Source organism: Alosa sapidissima, chromosome 24 (genome assembly GCF_018492685.1).
Source record: "Alosa sapidissima isolate fAloSap1 chromosome 24, fAloSap1.pri, whole genome shotgun sequence".
NCBI lineage: Eukaryota > Metazoa > Chordata > Actinopteri > Clupeiformes > Clupeidae > Alosa > Alosa sapidissima.
In genome coordinates this window covers 9,401,594-9,425,100 of record NC_055980.1, presented here as the reverse complement: position 1 = coordinate 9,425,100, position 23,507 = coordinate 9,401,594, and the positions used below count along the sequence as shown (strand labels likewise).

The window sequence follows — 23,507 nt, the reverse complement described above, 5'->3', positions numbered from 1 at the left end:
TGCAAGAAGTGTTAAATAGACAACAACACACGCACCCTGAAGCTGCGCTTATTGTGGCCGGTAGTACATCTGAACCGGTCCATGCTTTGAGGAGGAAACTATGGCATCATAATCGCTGCGTTTGGCAACGACAAATTACTTGACAGGTGTTTTCTGGTTACATACAGTGGATTAGATATCACCAAGTTATCTGTGATGAAGCGCGACTTTTGATGGGCATTGTAGTCAAAGCGCCCACTGCGCGCACGCAAACTACAATCTGGCACTACATTTCCCAAAGAGCAAAGGTACGCCCTGCAGATCTGGCTGCATGTCACCACGGGCTCTGATGTCACAGTCCATGACTATAGAGTTTCTAAACGAGCAGGCTGTTCTCCCTGTGTGGGCTGATCTGTTACTGTGAGTATTGTAATCGACAATTTTATTTCTAGTTCGGGCGTGTATCGTGAAAAACAAACTAGGCCTATACCTATTACGTAAACATGGGCTGGTTTTACTTTGGGAAATAAAGTTCTAGTTTAGGGCCTGTAAGTTAATGGAAACGATGGATATCTGTAATGAAAAAGGTGTTTTCTTTTTTTCAAGTAGGCCTACATGAAAGTGAAACCTAGATGTTTGTGTTACCTAATATGTGCGTGTAACATAATGGTAATAGACCTAGTAAGCTTGGCTTCTAATAATCTATAAAAGTTAGTCCACGTGAAATAGCCAAAATGTCAAAATGTTGGCGTATTTAATGTTCTTTTCTTTTGGTTTCGGTTTTGCTGTCCTAAAAGGTGAAATTACATTTTAGTTTCTTTCTTTCTTTCTTTCTTTCTTTCTTTCTTTCTTTCTTTTTGTTTACTAGTCACGTTTTATTATAGTCCTAGGCTACTTGACGTTTCATGTTTAGTCCACAAGCATGAACGAAAGCCCAGAAGCTGAGACGTTTCCTGTAGAAATGGAATCAACAACAACCTACTCTCAGGTTGTCTTTATCGATGTTCCGCGATCTTATCCACCCAACACCAGTGTCACCTGTTGTTACACTTTGGCGGCCGGTCTGCAACCAAATCCCAGGGATTGGATTGGGATTTTCAAAGTGAGTCCTGCTAACAAGTTGAGCAATGTTGTGATGTGATGTCTAACCAAGAAGTTTTCCCTTCAGTCTTGTATTACGGCTAACAGAGGCTACCAAATGCCATCATGGTCTATCAAAATGTTTAGAAATAGAAAAAGGGTATAGAACACTTTATACTTAAGTTGGGAACTTGTAGGCTATTGCTTTATAGGGCACATTAGCCTACACAAGGGTGTTTGCAACTTTCTTTTACTATGATCTGAAGAAAATGACCTGTCCTCAGGGGGACTTGGTGTTGTCAGGTTACTGTTCATGGCATTCCTGAAAGACAAACTGTTTCAGGATTTATGCTTTTTTTTACCCTTGTAAAAACGCTGGCTAAATAAATTATTCACATCTATAGTGTAGCCTATATGCAAAATAAAACTGATGCAATAATCACATGGTGAGAAAATACTAGTAAAATTATAAAAAAAATGACATGACACGATGTCTTGTACCCGCTTGTACGGTGAAATAAATATTCTACACAATTGTATAAGTCATTCTCAATAACCTACTGTAGGACTGTGTAACAGGGAAACTGTGAGTGACTGCATGTTGTGTGTAGGTGGGTTGGAACACCACTCAAAACTATCACACCTTTTTGTGGGTGGAACCATGCTTGGATCGATTAGGACCAGACCCTGTGAGACGACAAGTAGTGTTTACGGGTAAATTTAAATTACAACAATGCTGCTTATTACTGAAATTATATTTTTGTGAGTGGTGTGTGTGAATGGCTGTGTGAGTCATATCTAAATATAAACTAATACAAAGGAAACTGGGGGCCATCAGAAGTCTATCTAGTCCAAAAGAGAAATTGTTGGGAAATTATATTAATCACATACTGAAGATTTCTGAGTGTGTCCCCAATGTGACTTTACTTTCCCTCTTGTTAACTGATTTTATTTCCCATTTAGACTACTACCTTCCTAAGGATGATGGGGACTACCAGTTCTGCTATGTGGACAGCAACGGTCAAGTGAGAGGAGCCAGCACTCCCTTCTGCTTTGAGAACCCCCAGGATCACGCCCTGTACACCAGCCTAGAGAATGATATTTTGGTCATCACAACACAGGTATGCATCAACATTGTATCAACCAATGTTGATTATGATACAAACATTACATCAATACCGACACAACTATTCTTGACACTGAATTAGAATGGAATACATGGCATGGTCATGGCGTATCTTATTTACAATCAGAGCTCTGTTGGACAATCCACCATTGCAACTGCTCTGTTTTATTTGATATGCTTGACAAAAAAGGTCCATGTACCTATTTAGTATATTGTACCAGCTATATGATCCCAGAGGTCATGTCGTTGTATTTAAAAACAAACCAGATTGCATTAAGTATAATATAGATCGATTAAGATTCATAAAATTGCTTTCAAATATCATTCAGGAGTCAATATGGATTCCAACTACTATGATGTCAACAAAACAAAGTGTCAACAACAAACATTGAGAACTTGACTTTGGATTTGTTATTTGGGAAGGGGACTGCACTTACCCAGACCTAATGCTGGGAGATTTTTTTGAATGCTTCCCTGACCAGAGTCTAAATGTGTGCATAGTGTTGTGTGGTGCATTTTGGCCCCTTGTCACAATACTAGTGAGGAGTTTGTGACTGATTGCAGGAGCAGACAGAGCAGATGGAGAAAGAGAGGGAAGAGCTCCGCCGGGAGCTGAAGCAAATCAAGGAGGACAAACAGACCCTGAGGAATGAGCTTGATGAAAAACTGAAAGAGATCCACAGACTCAATGTTAGTGTACTTACCGGTACTATCTTTATGAATACTATAGGAGCGAATGTGAGCTTTTACTCAAAACTGGTTTCTTGTATGTTGCCAGTGTTTTCATACTTGATGAAAAAGTATAATTCATGTAATTTATGTCAAATACATGTTGTGTCTCCATCAGCTCACCATCGAAGAGATGAAAAACTCAAAGAGCACAGATACGAAGCTGCCAGGTGGCGAAAGCACAAATGTGCCGATGGAACAGTCATGCCAGGAATTAGATGCTGTGTCTGACTTCAAGCAGTCACAAGAGGTACTTTTCACATATAATATTATGCACTGTAGCATTCACATTTAATACTGTGTAGCTTCCTCCACAAAGATCATACTTCCCTAACATATGATAAATAAACATGTTATTGTATTTCAGAGCCTTGTAGAATCCTCTGTTGATGATAAATATGGAAAAGCAGTGCAGAAATTGAATCGGCTGAAACAGCAACGAAAGGAGCTTATGGCAACTGCAGAAGAACAACAAACACAGATCACACAGTGAGACATTCGTCCAACATCTCTGTCATTTTCAGCTCTTATTTCATTTTCAATTTAATTTTACTTTAACCAGCGCCAAAACATTACACATGTCTCATGGCGCTTTACAGAGCGTTAAACAATGTGCTCACATGTGGTGGATCTATACAATTTATTTACAATTTATATACTCTTAAGAATCACTATAATAATTATTTCTTTTACTAGGAAATCCTCCTGCAACACTCAGTTGTAGTCAGATAAAGTGCAAGTCGTTATCATAAGTGTTTTATGCACAACATTTGTTTAACAGTACACTTCTATTTTTTTATTATTTGTTAAATCACATATGTTTATATTTTCACTATCTTGAAGGTTAAACTCAAAGGTTAAAGAGATGGAGCAGGACCTAAGCAGACTACAGGATAATGTTCAACTCCTTCAGGTTTGCAATAGTAAACACAGACAAAAAACTCATAAACAATGTGTATGTCTATGTGCTACGTTCTAGATTACTGACATCCTGACAGCTTACACTACGCACAGTGGCCTGAGATGGTGTGAGTCATCTAGTGGTGTCCTTTCTCCAGGTGGACCTCCAGAGCAGTCAGAAGGAAAATGAGAAGTTGGTTGCTCAGACACAGCAGGTGGAAGCACTGAGGAGAGACTTGGAAGGACTGAGGAAAGAGAATGAGAGTCTGAACGCCAGCCTGTCCGCCCTAACACCCCAGAGAGAGGACGAAAGCGATGCGAAGGTAGACTTGACATAGAGCTGAACTTTTAAGTGAATCATTTGAAATTAATTCAATGCATTAATTATAAACAATATAAGGAATACAATGTAATGTATTCATAAAAATCAATATACTAGAGAAAATCTAACTGGTTTATGAGTTCTTACCAAAGGAAAATATGTGAACCCAACAGAGCAGGTTCGTCTCCTGTTCAGCTCTTGGTTTTGTCTTTCTCTCGCAGGCCCAAATGGAGACTTTGCTCAAGCAGCTCAAGGAGACCAGGATCCAAGTGCGGCAGGAGCTTCAGAGTTCCAAAGAGTCCCGCAGACGTGCCGAGGCAGCCGAGCAGGAGCTCAGGGAGCTCAGGGGTCAGCTGGAGCAGCAGGCCTCTGCCGAATCTGTGAAGGGATCCCAAAGCAAGGACAGCAGTCTGGAGGTGAGTCACCATTTAATATAATTTCCTGTTGTGCAAGTCCACTCCTGGAGTGGTGGCGGAGTGATAGTTTTGTTTCAGAGTGGTAATGTAAACAGGTGATGGAATGCTGTCAGCTTTAATGTGGGAAGCCATTCTTGTTCAGAGTTTTCTTTTCCTTCTTATGTAATAACACTGGCACTGGTGTAAACGTTGCTATAATACAGACTGTTCCTCTTACTTATAGATTAAGCTCAAGGAGGCACTGAGGAATATTGATGACCAGGCAGCCATCATGGACCTGGCAAAAGAGGAGCAGGAAGAACTTCTTAAGAAAAATCAGGTGACTTAAGAGTGAAATAGTGTAATAATAGTGTAATAATATTAATAGCACACTAAGCACTGGGGTACACATTTATTTGGAGAAACATTCCCTCAGTAAAATACAGTAAAAATACAAAGTAAATACAGAAATTAATCATGAGAATTAAGGGGAAACAAAAACTCACAACTGACAAGTGTCCTACAAGTTATTTACATTTTTACACCACAGAAGAAAGGGTCCCTTAGTCAGAATGTCTAAGGTCTTGGCTGCTGATCACACTCTAGTTTCTAATCTAGTTTCATCTGGTTTGATCCCCCAGACAGCCAGTGTGATATGTTTGCCCATTTCTGTTTCTCAGGAACTCCAAATTGAAGTGGATCTGTTGAAAGGAGAGCTGGCCCGAGTAAAGCCAGGCACTCCGGCTGCCCCAGACTTCCCTAGCTTCCCCTCTTTCACTGATCCCAGCACTGAGGCTCAACAGGACTCGCTCCTCTATGGGAATCCTTATGCCTTTACAGGTTAGTGCTCCTGTCTGTGACTGCCACTAAACATGATCTCTTGGTAGTTGGTCATTTAAAATATGGTGTTGTTAGACATTCATATGCATATCTAGTTATTTATATGTAAAGATAGTTATCCAGTTATTTTGTAGTTATATTGGTCAATAGTGTTAGCTGAATAGTCTATGAATGTTGGTCAAGTATTTGTGGTAAAATTGTATTTCTTCTCTCTGAAACAGACGGTGCCAGTGAGGACACGGTGAGCACGCTCAGACTGCCTGATCTTCTGTTTGCTTTGGCAGCTTAAAGCGTTCTGCCTGATCTTCTGTTTGCTTTGGCAGCTTAAAGCGTTCTGCCTGATGAAACTGATGCCATTGCCCCCTTTTTTTCTTCCTTTGCCCACAGGTGCTCAAGTGCCAGCACTGCCTGGTAGCCTTCCCTGGCATCAGTAAGGAGGAGCTGATGGAGCATGAGGAGAGCCACAAAGTGTGTCCCATCTGCACACTCATCTGTGACGGGATGGAGCAGCAGGAGTTTGAGGATCACGTCTACAATCATGACTTGTAGAGTGCTCCAGTGTGTACCTTTGTTTCTGACATTAGATGGTGCTCTCCTGATAAGTAAAGTAATTTGTCAGGCAGAGAGTAATTTAGCAAAAATTCTGTTGTAGTTGTCTTAAAGTTATTAGTTAAAGTAAATTCATGATTTGATTTTATGGCATGTGGTACATATACTGTAACTGTATAATGATGTTAAAGAACTGTAATTACATTTGAGAGCACTTTAGCTCCACAACACAAAGACATAATATTAGTGTCTTTGTTATAACATGCTACTATTATATTATGTTTATAAGGAAATTTGGCTGTCTGACTATATCTGGGAAAAGTTTAAGAAACACATTCATGACCCTGTTGCAAAGATTATATTGATGATTAAAACAAAAATAAAGCTTAAGTTCATTTATTTATTTAAATGTATGTTTTTTCATATTTACAAGGAAACAATTTCAACATCATTATTATAGAGATATGTGAACGTACAATACCTTGCAATAATGTTCACACATTTTTTTAAAACGGTGGGCACTTTTTAATGTTCCAGCGGGACACTCCTTGCAAGAATACTAGCATTATTCTCCCCAAGTAGAGCATCTTCTCTGCCTTCATTGAAACCTATGTCTGAGTGCTATGTAGTTAATAGAAAACAAATTCAATGCCAGACCTATAGAATGACTTGATTTGCTTTCTTTTACACCCATCCAGTTTTGTTCACCACAAAATGTTAGACAGATTAAAAACTCAGTTTTCCAGGTCTTTGTGTGGTTCTCTTAAGGCGTCATCTGATTGGCCTCCTCTGGTGTGACATCACGGGAGGCAATTTCAGAAAATAGAGCTGGTAACCAGTACTGAGGTTCCCCCTCTGCTTGGGAATCCAGCCATGCCAATCCCTCCTTTAACAGATGGTCCTGCAAAATGTATAAGAGCATGTAGGGTACTAATTAATGGTGGACAAGGTGTCAACAATTCACTCTCACCATGGTAAGTGTGTATACAATTAAATTAAATTAAAATATCAATATACTTGCATTCTGAAATATTTAAAATACTGAGAGAATATGTTTTCAATTTAGTCAGCTGTACTGTGAAGAGCGCAACTTGCGTAAGTCTATGGGACCTAATGTTAAACTTCACAACTTGAGAACTTATAGAGTACATGCCTTCAAATACAGAGCTAAACTCACCACAACATGACTTGCCCGCTCTCGTTCCCAGTTCAAACTGTCCTTTATCTCGCTGATGGTCACATAGCCCTTTTTCTGCAAGAAACCCGAATTCACACACACTGGTCAGCCTTAGTGACAAAACCACCACCATGTTAAAAGACCACTTTATATGTTGTTTGCTGTGTTTGCAGTGGTCAATGGGAAATGTGAATGTAAGGATTTAAAGAGAGACTATAGATCTGATTACCTCTGCTAGCTGCAGCACCACGGTATGGTCCATGTTGAGCTCTGCCGGCACTGACTGCACCAGATAAGAGCCTCCAACAGGGATCATCCCAAATCCATTCCCCATTGCTTTCAGTTTCTTAATGGCACGCACCAAATCATCTCTGAAGCAGGACGGAGGAGATATTTTTTTTTATCATGTTTAGTCATATGTGTGTATCATGTTTTATCATTAGTGTGTATTTATCTGACATTGATTTCTATGATATACAGCATATGTTTCACATGTTCCACACATACATGCTCTGTATAATACAAGGGCACACAGTGCTTTCTCTTACAATACTCACTGGCTTACATCCTGAGCATATTTCCCCCGTCCTTTCAACACACGGTGGTGGAGCTCATCCAAAGTGATAAGTCCTGAAAAATATCAGTTTTTCATCGAGAGGAACTTCACTTCTATGGATTAAGTTCCAGAATATTGAGGATATAGTTTAAAATCATGGTTTAAAAGAAAGCTACAGCATAATGATATTTTACCTCCATTTCTATGCTTCAAAGCCAGACACACCTCAATGATCTGCACACCAAGCTCATAATAGAAGTCTCCAACCCCGAGCATCTCAGACCAAAAGCCTTTACCCGCTGTGGAATACATTATAGCATTGCATTAAAGTGACTTAGCTGGCACAGCTGTAAACATATTAAGGGGTTTTATGTTGGAAAATAGATCTGAGAAACATACAAGCCAGTGGGTCGACCCCGATGGTGGCGCACATTTCCTGAAACTGTACACGGAACTGCGAGCTCTTTCGGATCTCCTGTTTGTGTTTGCTAGCAAACTCTTCTAGGTGGGTTTTGAATGTCTCCAATTGTTTAGACATCTGGAAGTTATCCAATAGTTTAATTATGGAGTTGTATACACTTTATGCCCAACAACTTTTTGAAACAAGTAGTAACACCTGTCAGAGTTAAAGAACCAAAACACGCGACTGCTTCATTTGGGCTTACCTGTGCAATCTGATCTTCAGCGAGAACTGTACCTCTTTCTTTGTATTTAGCCTGAATAAATAAATGAACAATTATATTGATATAGTGTTTTCTGATAACATGAGACATCGCTTATAGTTTCAGAGATGCTTTGCTGACATAGGCTATAGCTTACCATGTTTATCTAGTTGATAATTAATTTGGACTTAACTGAATTTGGATTTAAAATCATGTTCATGACACACACACACACACACACACACACACACACACACACACACACACAAACACAAACACTGAATTGGTCAATTTGATGACATCGTATTATCATCGTTACCTCTGCAAGTTTCTTTTTGGCAATAGCCCCCGCTCCAACACCTCTTCTCATTTTGAACAGGTGGTGCTTTCAAACTCTCCAGCCGAAAGACGTTTCACACAATGGTCCTGCTCAGTCCGTTGTTGGTTGTTGCTCTTCCATACAAGGCTTGGTGTTTTGATAAGTAGCAATCCTGTTGTCGAATCCTCACAGAAGTGTGCTAGTTTGCTAGCTTGGTCAGTTATTCAATCGCCTTGGAATTAAAGGTGTAAATGCAATTGTAGCGTGTTTTGGTATATCTGGACAGTACCTGTGATCTTCTATCACTCACAATATAGCAACGATTTTGTAAAAAGTCTCATTGTTATTTTACCCAGAAAATGTGAACGAAGCGACTTTTGCAAACCAGGAAGTTGTTCATTGTTTTCTTCTTCTGCTGTAATAACATTCGGCACAGCAGCATACGATTGGATAGATTCTTTATCGCCATCTAAGGTATCGGAGTAGAAATAGAATTGCAATTTTTTGTTTTCCTCTCAAAAAGGTGCACTAGCCATATGCTATGGCTAAAGGTTATCAATATTTAAAGTGATTAAATTACACCCCTCTCTCTCTCATGACCCTTAAGCAATGTGTTGATTGGTTGGAACTGTATGGCTTTCTCATTTGCATAGCACTGCTGAGGCTAGTAAAGGGCACACATTGTACTTAAGTGTGTACTGGATGTGACAATTGTGTATTGGATGTGTATTGGATTTGAATTGCAGATAGTATTTAACAGTCAATACAGAATGACCATGACCCATGTTGAATTTATCAAAACATATCATTTATTAAACAAATTATGAGTCAAATGATTGACTGTCACCAGAATGAAAGGTCAATATGGTCATTTATTGATAGCTGTGTGATTTGGTTCTTTTCAAACAGGGATCCATGATGTTTTCCATTCCTCTGTATGTAGGCTATGAATTCTGTATGTTGTCTCCATCAAATTACTGAGCACTGTGGACAAAGGAAAGGTGCAGAGATAATATAATGTTATGACACAATATCTTAATATCTTAACAGGAATGACTTAAGCTACAAAAACATGACAATAAGTACCAGCCCAGATAAAAAAAAAAAAGAAAAAGAAAAAAAAAACTACCTGGATCTGATTCCCTTGCTGTGGACCCATGAACTGAGCTCTTTTTTCAGGAGGTCGTTGATATGAGCCTCTTCATCCTCTTGATTTAGAGGGTGGCTGTGAGACATTAAGTTTTACAAAACATTATTTTCATTGCTATATATATCCAGACAAATCATGGATTTAATCCAAGTCTATGACAAATCAAAAACAATACTTTGAGCTGTTCACAGACCTTGATTTCTATTGAACACCATTTAATAATAACAAAAGATTAATGACAGTGTTATTAGTAAATTGTCTTTTTCTATGTTATGTTTTGTATTAAGCCTTAATCAACAAAATGACCAAATATTTTTCTTCCATCACTCACTCGCTCTTTTTCTCCCTTTGGTTGAGAAGGAAGTTCACAAAGTTTTTCTGCACCATGGAGTCCATGATCTTGCTAATGTCACTTGCAATGGTAGATTCAGCATAGCGGCGTTCTACATGTGCCCTGTCCTGAAGCTGGCTTAGAATGTGAAAACATTAAAACAATGAAAACATGAAAACATGTTGCTGTATGCATAGTTTGCCATTTTACTTACAACCAATAATACCAAAAACAAGTATGGACCCTTTCAAGAGAGTTCCATTATCAGCATCATAGTTGGCCCCACAAGGCTTCCGTTTTAACATTCCATATGTTATCTTAATGCAGAGGAAGTAGATTGGGGCCCAAATAGAACGTTCAAGCATTGTTTTTGTTTTTATTGTTGAAAGGGTCCATAAGTAATTAACCCAACAAAAATCATGCCAGCACCATTCATTATAAGGATCTATGAAAAATAATTATTGAATGTGAAAAAAGTATTAGTTGCAGTGCTCTTGCATTGTAATGCTTTACACAATTCAATCAATTTCAACAATGGAATTTAAGCAACCCGCCCCTATAATAACCACAAATGATAATACAGTAACACTGGAGAAAAAAATCTGAATATTACCTGTTCTCCTCTGCCAATGCTTTTGCTTCTGGCTGCAGAGAGTTGCTCAGGCAAAGAACAACGGCCACAAAAACGGCAGTTTTCATCTTTTGATGTCTGCAGAAAATCACAGGAACATTCTACACTCCAAACATATACATCAGTTAAAAAAATATCCAGTATCCAGAAATATATGATGAATTCTGTCCTTACCCTGGGTGAAAAAGATCTCAATGAAGTCTTGTATGAGCTGTTTAACCATGGGATGAAATGGCCCTATTTATACCACAGTATTAGTTTCGTAACTGGAAAAATCATGGAGAAAAACACTTACTTGGTCTGACATTAGGGAATTTAATTGCATGACTAATATTCAGGTGCAAACACTGATAAGACTTATGTGTATAACATTGGAACTTTCCCATATGGGTTACCTTTTTTCAATGTTCAATTAAGGAAACTAAAATACAACTTTGCCCTGTGGATTTGGCTAAATTACGATTGGAGGATGCAGATGAAAGCCTTTTATGGGTAATTAGCTTAATCAGGTATGGCCAGTTGTGCTGATTGCTTGACATTGATTACACGACATTAAGTCACAAGAGTGAAATGATTTTTTGCAGTAGATCCAATCTGGTTGATGATTAGAAAATTATTATGAATCACCAAGGCATATTCAGAAGGCAGTTACCCTGGTTAAAGTAAACATGGTACAATGGTGCTTCACCTCCGTTGGATTTAACAATGGTGTTGTTATGTTTTACATCTGTTTTTTGCATTTTATTAAAGTTTTATACATTTCAGTTTATGTGCGAAATTAGCTGGTTTTATAAACATCAACAAAAAGGGGGAAAAGTAAATTAAGTAAGCAAAGCAAAGTAAGTCCTTGAAATCTTATGGTTTAAAGAAGACAACTGCAAGCATGTAAACCATCAAGTCAAGTCAAGTCAAGTCAAGTCGGCTTTTATTGTCAATTTCTTTACATGCACTGGTCATACAAAGAATTGAAATTTCGTTTCTTACTCTCCCATGCAGACATAGACATGCTTTAAATACAGACATAGACATACTATGGACATAGCCATAGACAATAAACATTAAATTAAAGTGCAAGACTGAAATATAGAACATGTATGTATCAAAATAGAAATATAGGACATATATTAAAAAAAAAATAGAGGTAGTTGTGTTGTATATTTCTATAGTCTTAACAGTTACATGAAGTAACTGGGGGGGGGGGGGGGGGGGTTTGGTAGACAGGATCCTAGTTTCCTAGGTTCCTGGTTGGCTGGTGGGTGGGGGGGGCTGTCAGTGATGGGAGAGTGGGTAGAGTGTTCAGCATCCTGATTGCTTGGTGGAGGAGTTATTTTATCATATAAAGTCAATCCACACACAGTGCACACTGCTTGATCATTCCATATCACCCTTAAAGGGGTGGTTCAGGATTTTGGACATAGGACCTCATTTACATCAGACATTTACATTGATAGTCTGGATTTATTTGCCTCGGGTGTACTGTGGAGTGGGTAAGACTGTTTTTAGTGGCAGGCTAACACATACTGATGACTTGCGCTAGCTGCGAACTCTGCAACTAGAAGACTAGATGAAACTGATAAATACCACACTTGCTAACTTGGAAATGAGGTCCTATGTCAAAAATCCTGAACCACCCCTTTAAGCATGCTAGTCTGCACTATCAAAAAGTCTCAAGATTAAAAAAAAATCAACAACAAAACTGTTGAGACATATGCCTAGGTAGATAACATATATACATTTAATATGCATGGAGTGTTGATATTTAAATAAAAAAGAGGACCAGTAAAACAAATGAATGTAGTAACTATGTAAGTTATCTCCCACCCTCATTTAAGGAACTGCAGTGTAACCATTGTCATTAACAGACTTGTCATATGGATGCGAATGGGGGCAATTATACATTTGGGGAATTGGGGGTGATACACTTTAGGTTGTGAAGTAGTGTTTGGCCTCATTTTCTTCATTTCATAGCCCTTATTTGATGTACCTGACTTGCGCCTCAGTAGTAGTGCTTCAGTGATGGTCTTTTTGTGTTCTGTGTGTTTTGCAACTTATTAATCTTAGTCTCCCTCTGTTTGCAGGCGTTATGAGTGCATTGTCGAATATTCCAAATGTGTGCCACTTCCATGGAAGAAGTTCCCAGCCCGCAAAAGAGTTCACTCACTAGGTAGACACACACACACATACAGGGCCGGTTCAACGTGAGCAACTGCACCGGGCCCAGTTTAGAAGGGGGCCCAGAACATTTTTTAAAAATTAAAAATGCTTGTGCGTGATGTTGCTCCCCGGCTCAGGATAGCGTAGGACCAACCCTGCACACATACAAAAAATGCACAAGTAGAATCACATATAGCATTATGATATGTGTGCATGTATATGTGTCTGTAACTGTGTTTATTTTACCACCTCTTTTCATGTGTCTGTTTGTTGTTATGATTGTGTAGTGGGCTCCATCAACCGTCCATGGCAAAGTCGCCTGTCCTGATGGCACTACCTGCTGTTATTTTAAGTCTTGTTTTTTATGTTAATTTCCCCCGCCCATGTATAGTATATATAAGTATATATACTCTTTTGATCCCGAGAAATTTGGTCTCTGCATTTATCCCAATCCGTGAATTAGTGAAACACACTCAGCACACAGTGAGGTGAAGCACACACTAATCCCAGCACAGTGAGCTGCCTGCATCAACAGCAACGCTCGGGGAGCAGTGAGGGGCTAGGTGCCTTGCCATTGTATGATGACTGCTTTTTCCTGGTTTTTAACTTTTTATGCATTTTAAATAAATTTAATTTAAGATTCAAGATGTTCTTCATTACATCTCATTATATTAGTAGAGAGTAAATGTGTAATGTTTTGGCTCCTGAAAAAAAAAAAAACGTAAAAATAAGTTGTAGCCTAGTGATAGATGTACTATGTGAGTAATGATGATAAAGTACTAAGTGAGTAATTTGTTCAAAATTGTCAGTATTATATTCTTTAAACTTGTTTGCTTCTTTAAATGGCTTATGCTATGCTTATAACCCGCATTATGGAACTATTTATTTGTTTCTGATTGGCCGAGAGACGTTCCATGAGTTCCCTGGACATTTCAACTCAGACTCAGCACAGCTAATAATAAATCACTCCGCGATACAATGCGAAGATTTAACAGCCAGCTCTCCACTATTTCAAGCAATACAATGATACAAGGATACAAGGAAGTTTATTGTCACATGCATATAGTTACTGGAAGTAAGAAATGCAGTGAAATTATGTCTGGTGTCAGCCTATTTGTGCAATGGGTTACTTCTTAGCAAACCATAACGAAACAGTGCTTCACCACATCTGTGGATTAAGCCACACAGTCAACTCAATGTAAGTAAGATAATGGATGCTAATTGTTCTCAGCATTGCCAGCATTGTGTATAATATGATTGTCACTTGGAGGAGACTTGTAGATAACTAACGTTAGCATAATTAGCTAACCGCTGCTAACGTGCAAACATCGTCACGTCAGGCTGTGCACAGTAGTGTAACATTTATTCACTATGCACATGTTGAGTGGTTCTGCAATGTAGACTATATTACGTTTTTTTGCAGTACCATGTCCCTTACATGACATGGCATGGCCCAGTGTCCTTGTAACATGCATGCAGCAAACCTAGATATGAATGTGATTTCAACATTTCTTTCAAGAAGACATGTAAACCACAAAGACCGGTAACGAGGGGTCTGGAATGTTGGTTACCTAGCAACCAAGACGCTGTCTATTGAAAAGGGAACTATTTTTTGATGCGTAAGAACGATGTCGAAATGAACATTTTTAAACAATAATGGGGTGTTTTCAGGTTATTTAGTTTGTGGTAGAATTGTTGTATAAAAGCAATATAGCACTCGTGATCGTGGGATTGGTCATGGATATTCCCGCCTCCGGCCTCCGGCCTCGTGGCTACGGCCGAACAACACCCGTGGGAATATCCATGACCAACCCCACTCTCACTCGTGCTATATTGCTTAAATCTAAAAAAAATAGCATAACATAATTCAACATAATTGATGGGTCAAATGAACCCAACTAAATAGGTTCAGAGAGGGTTAAAGCGGAGCGAGAGGCGCAAACGTTCGACAATTTCCGCGTTCGATTATTGCAAGGGGGAGGGGGGAAATCCCCCTTTATGCAGACCAGAGTAAACCCTCGCTGCACTAATGTCCCATAGTAACGAATTACGTTGCTCTATCTTACTAGTAATCAAGGATCTTTGATAGGTTAATAATGTAAACCATTCTTGGGTTAAAAGGACATGGCCATTTTCTGGGTCACTGTAACCCAACATCCCTGTCAGAATAACCCAATATCTGGGTTGATTAAGCTACCCACAAGTTGGGTTAAATTACCAACCCATCTTGCTGGGTCATTCTAACCCAACATGTTTGCTGTCCCATAGTGACTCAGCGCCTGGGTTAGAAACAACCCAATTTGGGTCGTTTCCAACCCAGTAGTTTTTAGAGAGAAAATGTGTATTTTTGTAGTTTAAAAATACTGCCAAATATTTTTGGTAAAACCAAAAACAATGTGCAAAACAATGAATGAGTAATTTGCCCAGACTTCTTGTGATCATAATATTGAGGTTCGGGAAGATGATCCGGTGAAAGATGAGTACTTGTAGGTTGCTCACACACACACACACACACCCTCTCATACCAAGTTTCTTGGGAACTTTAATGATCAGTTTTTTGAGAACTTTAGTCATCCAATTGGAACATATGGAACCGGTTATGTGGTTGCCCGGCAACATTACTCAATCTGGGCATGAATCAACAATGTCAGACACTTGTCTCCACTTTGTACCGCTTGACAAGTTCAGTTGTGACTTTTTGAGTGCATTTCTGATGCAGTATTTAGGCTATGAGATGCAACGTAGGCAGAGAAAAGCTGTTGCTCTCAAACACTGTCCATCAACACAGTCAGTGTACTAATGAAGGAATAGATTAAATAGACAGATATGGAAGGTTTGCAAAGTGATATCATGCTTCATTTAAATGCATTAATATTTAAAAAATACAAAAATACAGTATTTTATTTTGATACATGGTGTGGCTAATGTATTTTGTAGTTTATTTTGATACACTTAAAATGAGGGTATTTGATATTCTATTATAAAATAGATTTTGATGTATTTTTACCCATCCTTGCCAACAGCTAGAGCAGCGAGACAGCTACACTGCTACACTCTGGGGACATCTTTAAAATCATGCCCCCCAGAGTGTCGTACTGTAGCTGCCTGGCTACTCTAGCTGTTGGCTGCAGCAACTCGAGCTATAGGTACTGAATTTTTTTTTTTCTTCTCGTACCTACAGTAGGCCTACTAAGTGACTTTGAGAAACAGAGATCTATGTGAAAAATGGCCTTTAAGGAGTTTTCCTTTAATTTCAATTTATTGTGCTTATAGAGCGCCAAAACATAACACATGTATCATGGCGCTTTACAGAATGTAGGCAATCAGAGAAAGAAGGGAAGAAAGGAAGAAAAGAAAAGCAAGAAAGGCCCATGGGTAACAGGGGCGAGGAAAAACTCCCTAGAATTGGAGATATATATAGGAAGAAACCTCGAGCAGATCCACGACTCAAGGGCCTGACCCATCTGCCTAGGGTCAGTACATGACAGTAAGGTCTGTATACATGACAAATGCATATGATAGTCGGGTGTAGAGAATAAGACATGGTGTTAAAAGCACTTGAGCTGAAAGTTACAAGAGGTGGGATGATTACGTATCCGTTATGGTAATTTATTATTCCTGATTTAGTGACAGAAAGTTCAATAGTCCAGCGTTGGAATTGTCCAGGGGAAGGGAGTTGTCGAGGGGCATGTGGTGGGTTGGCAGACGGGCCAGTAATCCGGGTAGAGTTGCCATAGGCTGGTGGTGGGTCGCTAGGCTGTACGGGCCAGGAGTCCAGATAGGGGGCAGTAATAGGGCAATTTAAGGCATCAGGAGGAGGGTTTACCTAACACACATACATATGTACCATTACACTCAACTCCAACTCATGTAGGCCTACACCCAAGCTGGGTTTGAGGCTGTACACTGTGCAGATGCACAACTAAAAAAAATGTTTCTTGACTTTGTCACCCAATGCTTGGGTCTTGGGTAGACCACCCTGGCCCCTGCCTAGAGCCGGCCCTGTTCATGTGCCTGTATGCCTCAACAAGCTAAAAGGCCTAGGCCTAGTTTCTGGGGAACATATAATGGGCAGAATATTATCTTCTCTCTTCTTTTATTATCTGGCTTAATTTCTGACTTTGTTATTCTTAATCATTTTTGAAATAGTTCACTTTCCATCCTAATTAACAGACAAAACGTTTTTATGTTGAGAAAAGTTGGTGCGTCTTGCAATTACGTCATATCTGAAATTCAACTTGTTCAGATCCCGCCCTGTAAATGTTGCGCATGCGCATTAAATGGCGTTTTAAACATGTTTTTAAATGAGCGGAAACATGAAGTGGATAGAAGAAGAGCCAAAGACTGAGCAGGAAAATGGGGGATTTCGTTAAAAGTAACGTACTTCATATTTGATCAGTACTAACATATCTGTGAAGTTCAGGCCTGTTTAAAAGAGAAAAACGACACACTGGAAATGAATACATGAGGGCTTACAGGCATGTAATGTTAAGGTAACGTTATTAGTATTTTAACGCCAGCTTGCTTGCTTGGAACTCTTGTTATTGTTTTCCCTCTCACCATAGCTAGTCAGCTAGCTGACCTACCCTTGTTGCTAGAGACTTGCTAGCTACGTAGCTAGCACAGTAAGTTCCTTGCAGTGGATTTTCAAGCTACGACTCAGACAGAAAAGGGCCCTGTACCACAAGGATAACGAGGTAGAAGAAACATGTCTGGGGTCGTGGTAATGACTAGAGTTTAATCAGAATATTCATATTTTTGAGCCACCTTTAATTTCACTGGATAGCCACACGCCCTTGGATTCCTGCATTTTAAAATGGACACAGTAAAGCAGACGCCATTAATGGCAAAACCTATGATGGCTAGCTAGTTAGGTTGTAGAAGAGCCTGTAGCCAACGGCTTCTAACTGCGAGTTAGCTAGCAGTACTAGTTATTCGTAAATCGTCAACCTGACGTGTGTGTTTGCAAAATGCTGGGTATTGAAATAAAAGCGAGCACAAAACAGTTGGTTCTATATGACACCCATAGGTATGTTGCTGCTAAGCCTGGTTTATATTTATAGGCCATGTTATGTGAGCGACGTATATCCCTTCAAGAAGGTGATTGTGTGACAATGTTTTCAATTTTCTGAGAGCACATAGCTAGCGTTAGCTTACTTAGCTAACGTAGTTGATTGCGCCATTGCATAAGCAAACTATAATTTGTGGCGTATTGCTGCTCAGATGACTTTGAATATAAGATATGGTACGGACTAACATGTAGTTCACACCATCATTGAATTTTACAAAAGAATAATTAACCATTTTGATAGCAAAATATTTGTTTCGTGAATGAGCAAGCTAGCTAACACTGTCGCCACCAACATTGTCATGAACCAACCACCAACGTATTTCAGAAAAAAAACCTTAGTAGTTGTTCTTGTGTTGCAGGGTGAAGACGTGCAATTTCTTGGTAAACACAGAGTCTACCCATGGACAGCATACAGGATAATTCCATTAATGCAGTGACAATTTTGGCGTTGTATTCGCCATGACTATGCGACATGCTTTGTTTACTAATGCACGTTTTAAATTGGACCCAGAGAAACTCGACCTTGACAAAGCTCACATAAGGGCTGGTCAGTCTGTCGATATCAGGAGAGATTCGTGTGATTTTGGCTCCGACGTTCATAACGTTATCGGGGACATACTGAAAAGTGGTGGCCAGCTCTTCGGTAAATCTAGGAAACTGGACGTGAATCACCTTCCTAAATCCGGTCGGACCCCACTGGCGACGGGGAGAAACAAAGCAAAAGGACCCGTTCTATCCAGGGACGCGTCTGAAAGCGCAGAGACCCTGTCATCCCAGGTTAAACACATGGGGGGCGAGGGAACCCCTGTAAAAACTAAAACTCCTCTTGGACAGACTAATGCTGTGGATGTCAAGACTGAGCCCATAGCAATGAATTCACACAGCAACTCCAGAGACGCTGGGACTGATGGCAACGCCAGGGGCATTGATGGGACTGGCACCCCCAACATGGCATCACTGGAGACCAGTACAGATGGGAAGCGCAAGAACATCAGGAAGACCCCCAGTCACCCGCACGCGCAAGCCACATGCCTTCGACAAATCCTCCTACTTCAGCTGGACCTGATTGAGCAGCAGCAGCAAGAGCTTCAGACCAAGGACAAGGAAATTGATGAGCTCAAGTCTGACAGAGACACGGTACGCAACCTTTGGAATATGAGCAGCAGAGTTTTAGTAGTTGCGAGGCACTTTCTTGTGAATGTCATTCAGTTTGAGTGGGGATGTTTGACCAGTATGAAGTAATTTGAAGTGGCCATGCCACCTGTGTCACATGCCATTGACTCCTGCTGAGACCTGTACCTTTATTATATTTCTTTGACAATATAATAACCAACATATTACCATAACCCCTTGTTTGAGAGTCTACAGTGTCTTAAAATGTCCTGTATAAAGCTAATTAGACAGCAGCTAAGTTGATAATTCCATAGATTTTACTCATTGTGTTGTTCCTCATGGATGTTTTATGGTATCTTATATGCATAGCTGTTCTTTAAGATGTGCGTCTTATCTTTGGAATGCGGATTACAGTTGCTTGCACGGATTGAGCGCATGGAACGGCGTTTGCAGCTGATCAGCAATGCACCACGCGACAAACGTCTCTTCCAGCCGCTGGAGCGATGGGTACCCGAAACCGATGATTTCTGGGAAGGAGAAGACGGCACTCAAGGCACGGCCCAGAAGAACCTGGCCTACGGCAGAGACGGCAAAGTCCAAAAAAGGTGTGTCCTCGAGGGGGGAAAAAAAAAAGTGGCATGACTATGTAGCAACTAACTCTATGTGCACTTATTTGGTGAAATTGCCCTTATTTTCTTTCTTGTTTATGTTTTGTTCATTTTACCCTTCTGATCTCGGCCACACAGGAAATTTGGTCTCTCAGACCCCAAAACACCAACGCAAAAGCCTAGAGGGAAGGCTGCCAAGTTCAGCTCCCAGAAGACAGAGGCTGGCGGGCCACTGTCATGTCAGAGAGACCTGCACAAGAGCGACCCATCGGACGAGATGGGCTATGGGCAGTCTGCAGGCCAGGCTGCTGCCATGCACCCACTTAAAGAGGAGCCTCAGGAGACCATGTGCATGGAAGAGCTACCGTACATGACCACAACAGAGATGTACCTGTGTTGCTGGAAGCAGCCTCCTCTCTCCCCACTGCGAGAGGCCTCGCCCAAAAAAGAGGAGGATGTGGACAGTGAGTGAAATTGGTGTTCCCATTGTTTCTTTCCTAAATGGCTACCTGACTATGTGGCCTAGAGGTGGTCACAATGTTCATTGTAACAAAGAACACTTTTTAGGAAAATAGTCCCCCACTTTCAAGTTAAATGGTATTATTATTTTTTGGTGTTGGTTAAATTAACAATTGATATGCCTGTTACCATTCTGTGTTTTTCTACTCAGTTCCATCCTGGAGGGAGAACAGCATGGAGCCACTGAATGAGAAAACGGACATCCCTGAGGTGAGAGAAACACATTTTCTGAAAAGCAAGAGGCTTAATGTACCCACTGTTGTCCCTGACTAGCTGGGGAAATAGAGGAAAAGCAAGATTTCTTTTAATATCTTATGATGTTCTTTTTCTTTTGTAGAATTTGGATGATAATGTCTTCTTGAAAAGACACTCAAAGCTGGAACTGGATGAGAAAAGGAGAAAGAGGTGGGAATTTTCATTGTTGCGTGTTTTGGATCTTCCAAACCAGTGGTTCTGAAGTTAGAGAACCCCAGTTCCAAACCATTCTCTAATATCTTGCATACCACTATACAGTAGTAAATCTGGTAATATAAGGGTAGTATGGATGTGTTAAGGGACCAAATTCGGGGTATATGCCATGTCTTGGGCTGGTCATTTATTTTTTATTTTTTGCAACATATTCATTTCAGTGCACTCTCATTTGCATTAATGAAACACAAACTTTTTAGAATGCCTCATGCTGTTTTAGTTTGAGTGGGTATATTCACAGAAATATTTTGGACACAGTGTTTGATTTTTACCTGTAGCATGAATTTTTGTTTTTTAACACTACTTCCCACTCATCTCTGCAATTCTGTTTACATAAGCTGACAAGGGCCCTTTAGTCTTACCTCTTTGTTTTACTCGTGCCACAGATGGGACATTCAGAGGATAAGAGAGCAGAGAATGCTCCAGCGACTCCAGCAGCGTATGGAGAAGAAGGTGGCTATTCAGGAGACTGAGCCAGACCTGATGTCTTTCTATCCAGAAACGGAGGACGGTATGGCTCAGTGGTCACATCGACTCCCTGTCCCAAATAAACTGTTCAGCATAGTATGATTTATTAAAGAGGTTTATTGACCACTAATTTAATGTACTGTGTCTCTGCAGTGGAATCCATTGTAATCACACCGTTTCTGCCTGTCATGGCTTTTGGAAGACCATTACCAAACCTGTCTCCTGAGTAAGTGGCAGCGCCTTCTTAAATACTTGAATAAGCTTTGAACTTTGTTTGCATTCTTCTTAATTGTTACACCAAAATGTAGGCTTTCCCACACTAATATCTTCTGTAGCCAAACTGTTTTTATATAACCTATTTGTATTGGTTTTGTACTCACCCACATACTCCTCTGGTTTCTTTATTTTCACAGGAACTTTGAGCTGCCGTGGCTGGATGACCGAAGTCGCTGTCGCGTGGAGAATCAGAAAAAAAACACTCCACACAGGAACTGTCGTAAATGACGACACCCGTAACTAGATCGAACAAACAAACAAACAAACTAGCAGAACTTTAGTGTTATTGGCTGGGCACCCAGGGCAGGACCACCTTCGCTGGCTTTGAAGGGCCGGGAGGGCCGGAGACAGGGCTCTGATAGAGTAGGCTTGTGTCTCTGTGGAGCAGCTCGCCTCAGCAGGGCTGGGCTGGATGGGCATCCCTGGGCTGGATCAATGGAAGAGGGTGACGCTAAGACAGCGGGGTGCCGGGGCTGGTCAATGTGAGATCAGTCATAGCCACGAAGCAGTAACAAAACCACAAGGAAAGCAATACTGACTGAATTGCTGTCGGATTTTTCGAAGTATGTGTATATTGATTATGGAGTGCCACCTTCTTTAAGGAGCCTCCAGTGCCCCCTCTGTTTATGTTTACACATATTTTGTGTTTTTGTTCTTTTTTTTTTTTGCCTTGACTGAAACCTGTATCAAATGTTTCCCTGTTTTTTGTGTGCTTTCACTGTAGTGACCTTGGTTGTGCAGACAAAGCTTAAAAGTGAAAAATAGTTCTCGGAAGAAAAGAGCAAAAACAAAACAAGCAAAAAAAAAAATCACAACATGCGCTAAGGTGTGGTTGTGAGGCATTGCCCATGCACAGCTTGCATGTCCTGTTGGTTAGTTTCATCTCACTAATGACTTTCTGTTGCAGTGTGCAAAAGATCGTTCCATAACTTTATATGCTTGTGATCTTTTTTTTTTGTTAGTCTGCATGGTGGCATTGGAGGAAGAGTAAATACCCCATGACCAGACAGGAAGAAAAACTTGAAAAGCTCTCTAAAGCAGTGTGTTTTATTGTGAGTGTGCATGGTTACATTGTTTGCTTGAAATGGGCACTTGCTGGCAAAAGCTGAAATCGAAACTAATTTTGTGAGAAATAAACCCCTAGAGGTGTGTGCCTCAGGGTCATAGAAAATATTCAGTAAAACATTGAGGCTTCTGTCTTAATAATTTATCAGTAATGTCAGTCATTGCCCTCCTGAAGTTATTCTTCAGAGATTTCTCCTCTCTTAATGATGTTTAGGGATCCCCAAGTATGTTTATCTTTGGACCATTTTCCCTTTCAAAGTGAAGATATGCCATTAATGAGCCATACAGCATCCTTTATCTAATTCACAGTCAAGAGTAATTAGTGTAGATTTACACTAGTGCGCAGTTCTTTTCAATCCCTGTTTAATTAACATTTTTATTTGGTGTTGGGTTTTGGTCTTGAAGCCACACCTGTTTTCTAACTCAGTCGGAGTTTAGGTTGCATCTCTTGTAGCGCAAAAGCACAAAAAGCCACTTCAACACCAGACAACCTGTTCGAGTTTTAAATATGTAAAACTGGTCATCTGTACATAGCCTACAGAACTTTATAATGGTTGTACATAAGCAAGACATGGCTGTTATTTTTCTATTATTTAATGTTCCAAGTGATGTATAACCAATATTGTCATTTTATGATAGTCTGTTGATAAAATACAGAAACTGGTTTTGGAGCTAAAATACAAATCTTATCATTTTGTATTACATCATCTTGCCTCAGTCATTGAGTTCTTTCATCACTATTTATTTTACTGCATTACATGTAGAGCACATCATCAAACACTATGGTAATGAGGCTAATATCTCATCTGTTTTTAACACGCTAACAAAAAAAAGACTTTTTAGATGTTATGATGGAGGTCTTAATATGTGGTTTGACTGACGTATCAACAAGCCTGGCTATTTGGTGTTGCAGTCAGGTGCAGATTTAATACCCCATAGAGCTGGGGTTAAGGTTGGGTACTCAGGGTACCACTGCTATGTGCCTGGGAGAACCATACCAGGGACCTCCGGCTGAACCC

The 23,507-nt window shown here is 40.1% G+C and overlaps 4 protein-coding genes across 5 annotated transcripts; 2 read left to right on the top strand and 2 right to left on the bottom strand.

The window, feature by feature from the left end:
* Positions 1 to 280: 280 nt before the first annotated feature.
* Positions 281 to 6,323, top strand: calcoco2 (calcium binding and coiled-coil domain 2). The gene is made up of 14 exons (XM_042083791.1): positions 281 to 399; positions 848 to 1,081; positions 1,671 to 1,773; positions 2,023 to 2,180; positions 2,750 to 2,875; positions 3,033 to 3,164; positions 3,282 to 3,403; positions 3,758 to 3,827; positions 3,973 to 4,137; positions 4,358 to 4,552; positions 4,776 to 4,871; positions 5,212 to 5,371; positions 5,593 to 5,612; positions 5,759 to 6,323. Exons 2-14 carry the CDS (start codon positions 902 to 904, stop codon positions 5,918 to 5,920), a joined length of 1,689 nt encoding a protein of 562 aa, XP_041939725.1. The 5' UTR covers positions 281 to 399; positions 848 to 901; the 3' UTR covers positions 5,921 to 6,323.
* On the bottom strand, positions 6,301 to 9,057 carry snf8 (SNF8 subunit of ESCRT-II). Its single transcript, XM_042083799.1, has 8 exons — positions 8,635 to 9,057; positions 8,319 to 8,369; positions 8,053 to 8,191; positions 7,848 to 7,952; positions 7,655 to 7,727; positions 7,327 to 7,468; positions 7,098 to 7,172; positions 6,301 to 6,821 (listed from the first exon to the last, which is right to left on the bottom strand). Exons 1-8 carry the CDS (start codon positions 8,683 to 8,685, stop codon positions 6,684 to 6,686), a joined length of 774 nt encoding a protein of 257 aa, XP_041939733.1. The 5' UTR covers positions 8,686 to 9,057; the 3' UTR covers positions 6,301 to 6,683.
* A 363-nt stretch (positions 9,058 to 9,420) lies between these two features.
* Positions 9,421 to 18,417, bottom strand: LOC121700671 (gastric inhibitory polypeptide). Of its 2 annotated transcripts, none has more exons than XM_042083800.1 (6): positions 18,306 to 18,417; positions 10,921 to 11,012; positions 10,729 to 10,824; positions 10,116 to 10,253; positions 9,764 to 9,859; positions 9,421 to 9,618 (listed from the first exon to the last, which is right to left on the bottom strand). In XM_042083800.1, the coding sequence occupies exons 3-6, from the start codon at positions 10,812 to 10,814 to the stop codon at positions 9,609 to 9,611; spliced, it is 330 nt and encodes a 109-aa protein (XP_041939734.1). In that variant the 5' UTR covers positions 10,815 to 10,824; positions 10,921 to 11,012; positions 18,306 to 18,417; the 3' UTR covers positions 9,421 to 9,608. The 2 variants fall into 2 exon arrangements, with proteins under 2 accessions (XP_041939734.1, XP_041939735.1); XM_042083801.1 differs by lacking the exon at positions 18,306 to 18,417 and adding an exon at positions 11,142 to 11,190.
* Positions 18,418 to 18,430: 13 nt separating this feature from the next.
* msl1b (MSL complex subunit 1b) lies at positions 18,431 to 23,195 on the top strand. The gene is made up of 8 exons (XM_042083796.1): positions 18,431 to 19,108; positions 19,499 to 19,689; positions 19,831 to 20,156; positions 20,363 to 20,421; positions 20,549 to 20,616; positions 21,066 to 21,190; positions 21,301 to 21,373; positions 21,561 to 23,195. The coding sequence occupies exons 1-8, from the start codon at positions 18,431 to 18,433 to the stop codon at positions 21,649 to 21,651; spliced, it is 1,611 nt and encodes a 536-aa protein (XP_041939730.1). The 3' UTR covers positions 21,652 to 23,195.
* The last annotated feature ends 312 nt before the right edge of the window (positions 23,196 to 23,507 follow it).

Bases quoted from the DNA above. Each gene is read 5' to 3' on its own strand.
- calcoco2 (XM_042083791.1), top strand. From the start codon at position 902: ATGAACGAAAGCCCAGAAGCTGAGACGTTTCCTGTAGAAATGGAATCA. The intron at 3,165-3,281 runs GTACTTTTCACA...ATTGTATTTCAG, and splicing joins ACTTCAAGCAGTCACAAGAG to AGCCTTGTAGAATCCTCTGT. The intron at 3,828-3,972 runs GTTTGCAATAGT...TCCTTTCTCCAG, and splicing joins ATAATGTTCAACTCCTTCAG to GTGGACCTCCAGAGCAGTCA.
- snf8 (XM_042083799.1), bottom strand. From the start codon at position 8,685: ATGAGAAGAGGTGTTGGAGCGGGGGCTATTGCCAAAAAGAAACTTGCA. The intron at 8,370-8,634 runs GTAACGATGATA...TTATTTATTCAG, and splicing joins CCAAAAAGAAACTTGCAGAG to GCTAAATACAAAGAAAGAGG. The intron at 7,173-7,326 runs GTAATCAGATCT...GGTTTCTTGCAG, and splicing joins TGGTGCTGCAGCTAGCAGAG to AAAAAGGGCTATGTGACCAT.
- LOC121700671 (XM_042083800.1), bottom strand. From the start codon at position 10,814: ATGAAAACTGCCGTTTTTGTGGCCGTTGTTCTTTGCCTGAGCAACTCT. The intron at 10,254-10,728 runs GTAATATTCAGA...TCACATTCTAAG, and splicing joins GCATTGGCAGAGGAGAACAG to CCAGCTTCAGGACAGGGCAC. The intron at 9,860-10,115 runs GTGAGTGATGGA...AATGTCTCACAG, and splicing joins CAAAGGGAGAAAAAGAGCGA to CCACCCTCTAAATCAAGAGG.
- msl1b (XM_042083796.1), top strand. From the start codon at position 18,431: ATGACTATGCGACATGCTTTGTTTACTAATGCACGTTTTAAATTGGAC. The intron at 19,109-19,498 runs GTACGCAACCTT...TGCGGATTACAG, and splicing joins TCAAGTCTGACAGAGACACG to TTGCTTGCACGGATTGAGCG. The intron at 19,690-19,830 runs GTGTGTCCTCGA...TCGGCCACACAG, and splicing joins GACGGCAAAGTCCAAAAAAG to GAAATTTGGTCTCTCAGACC.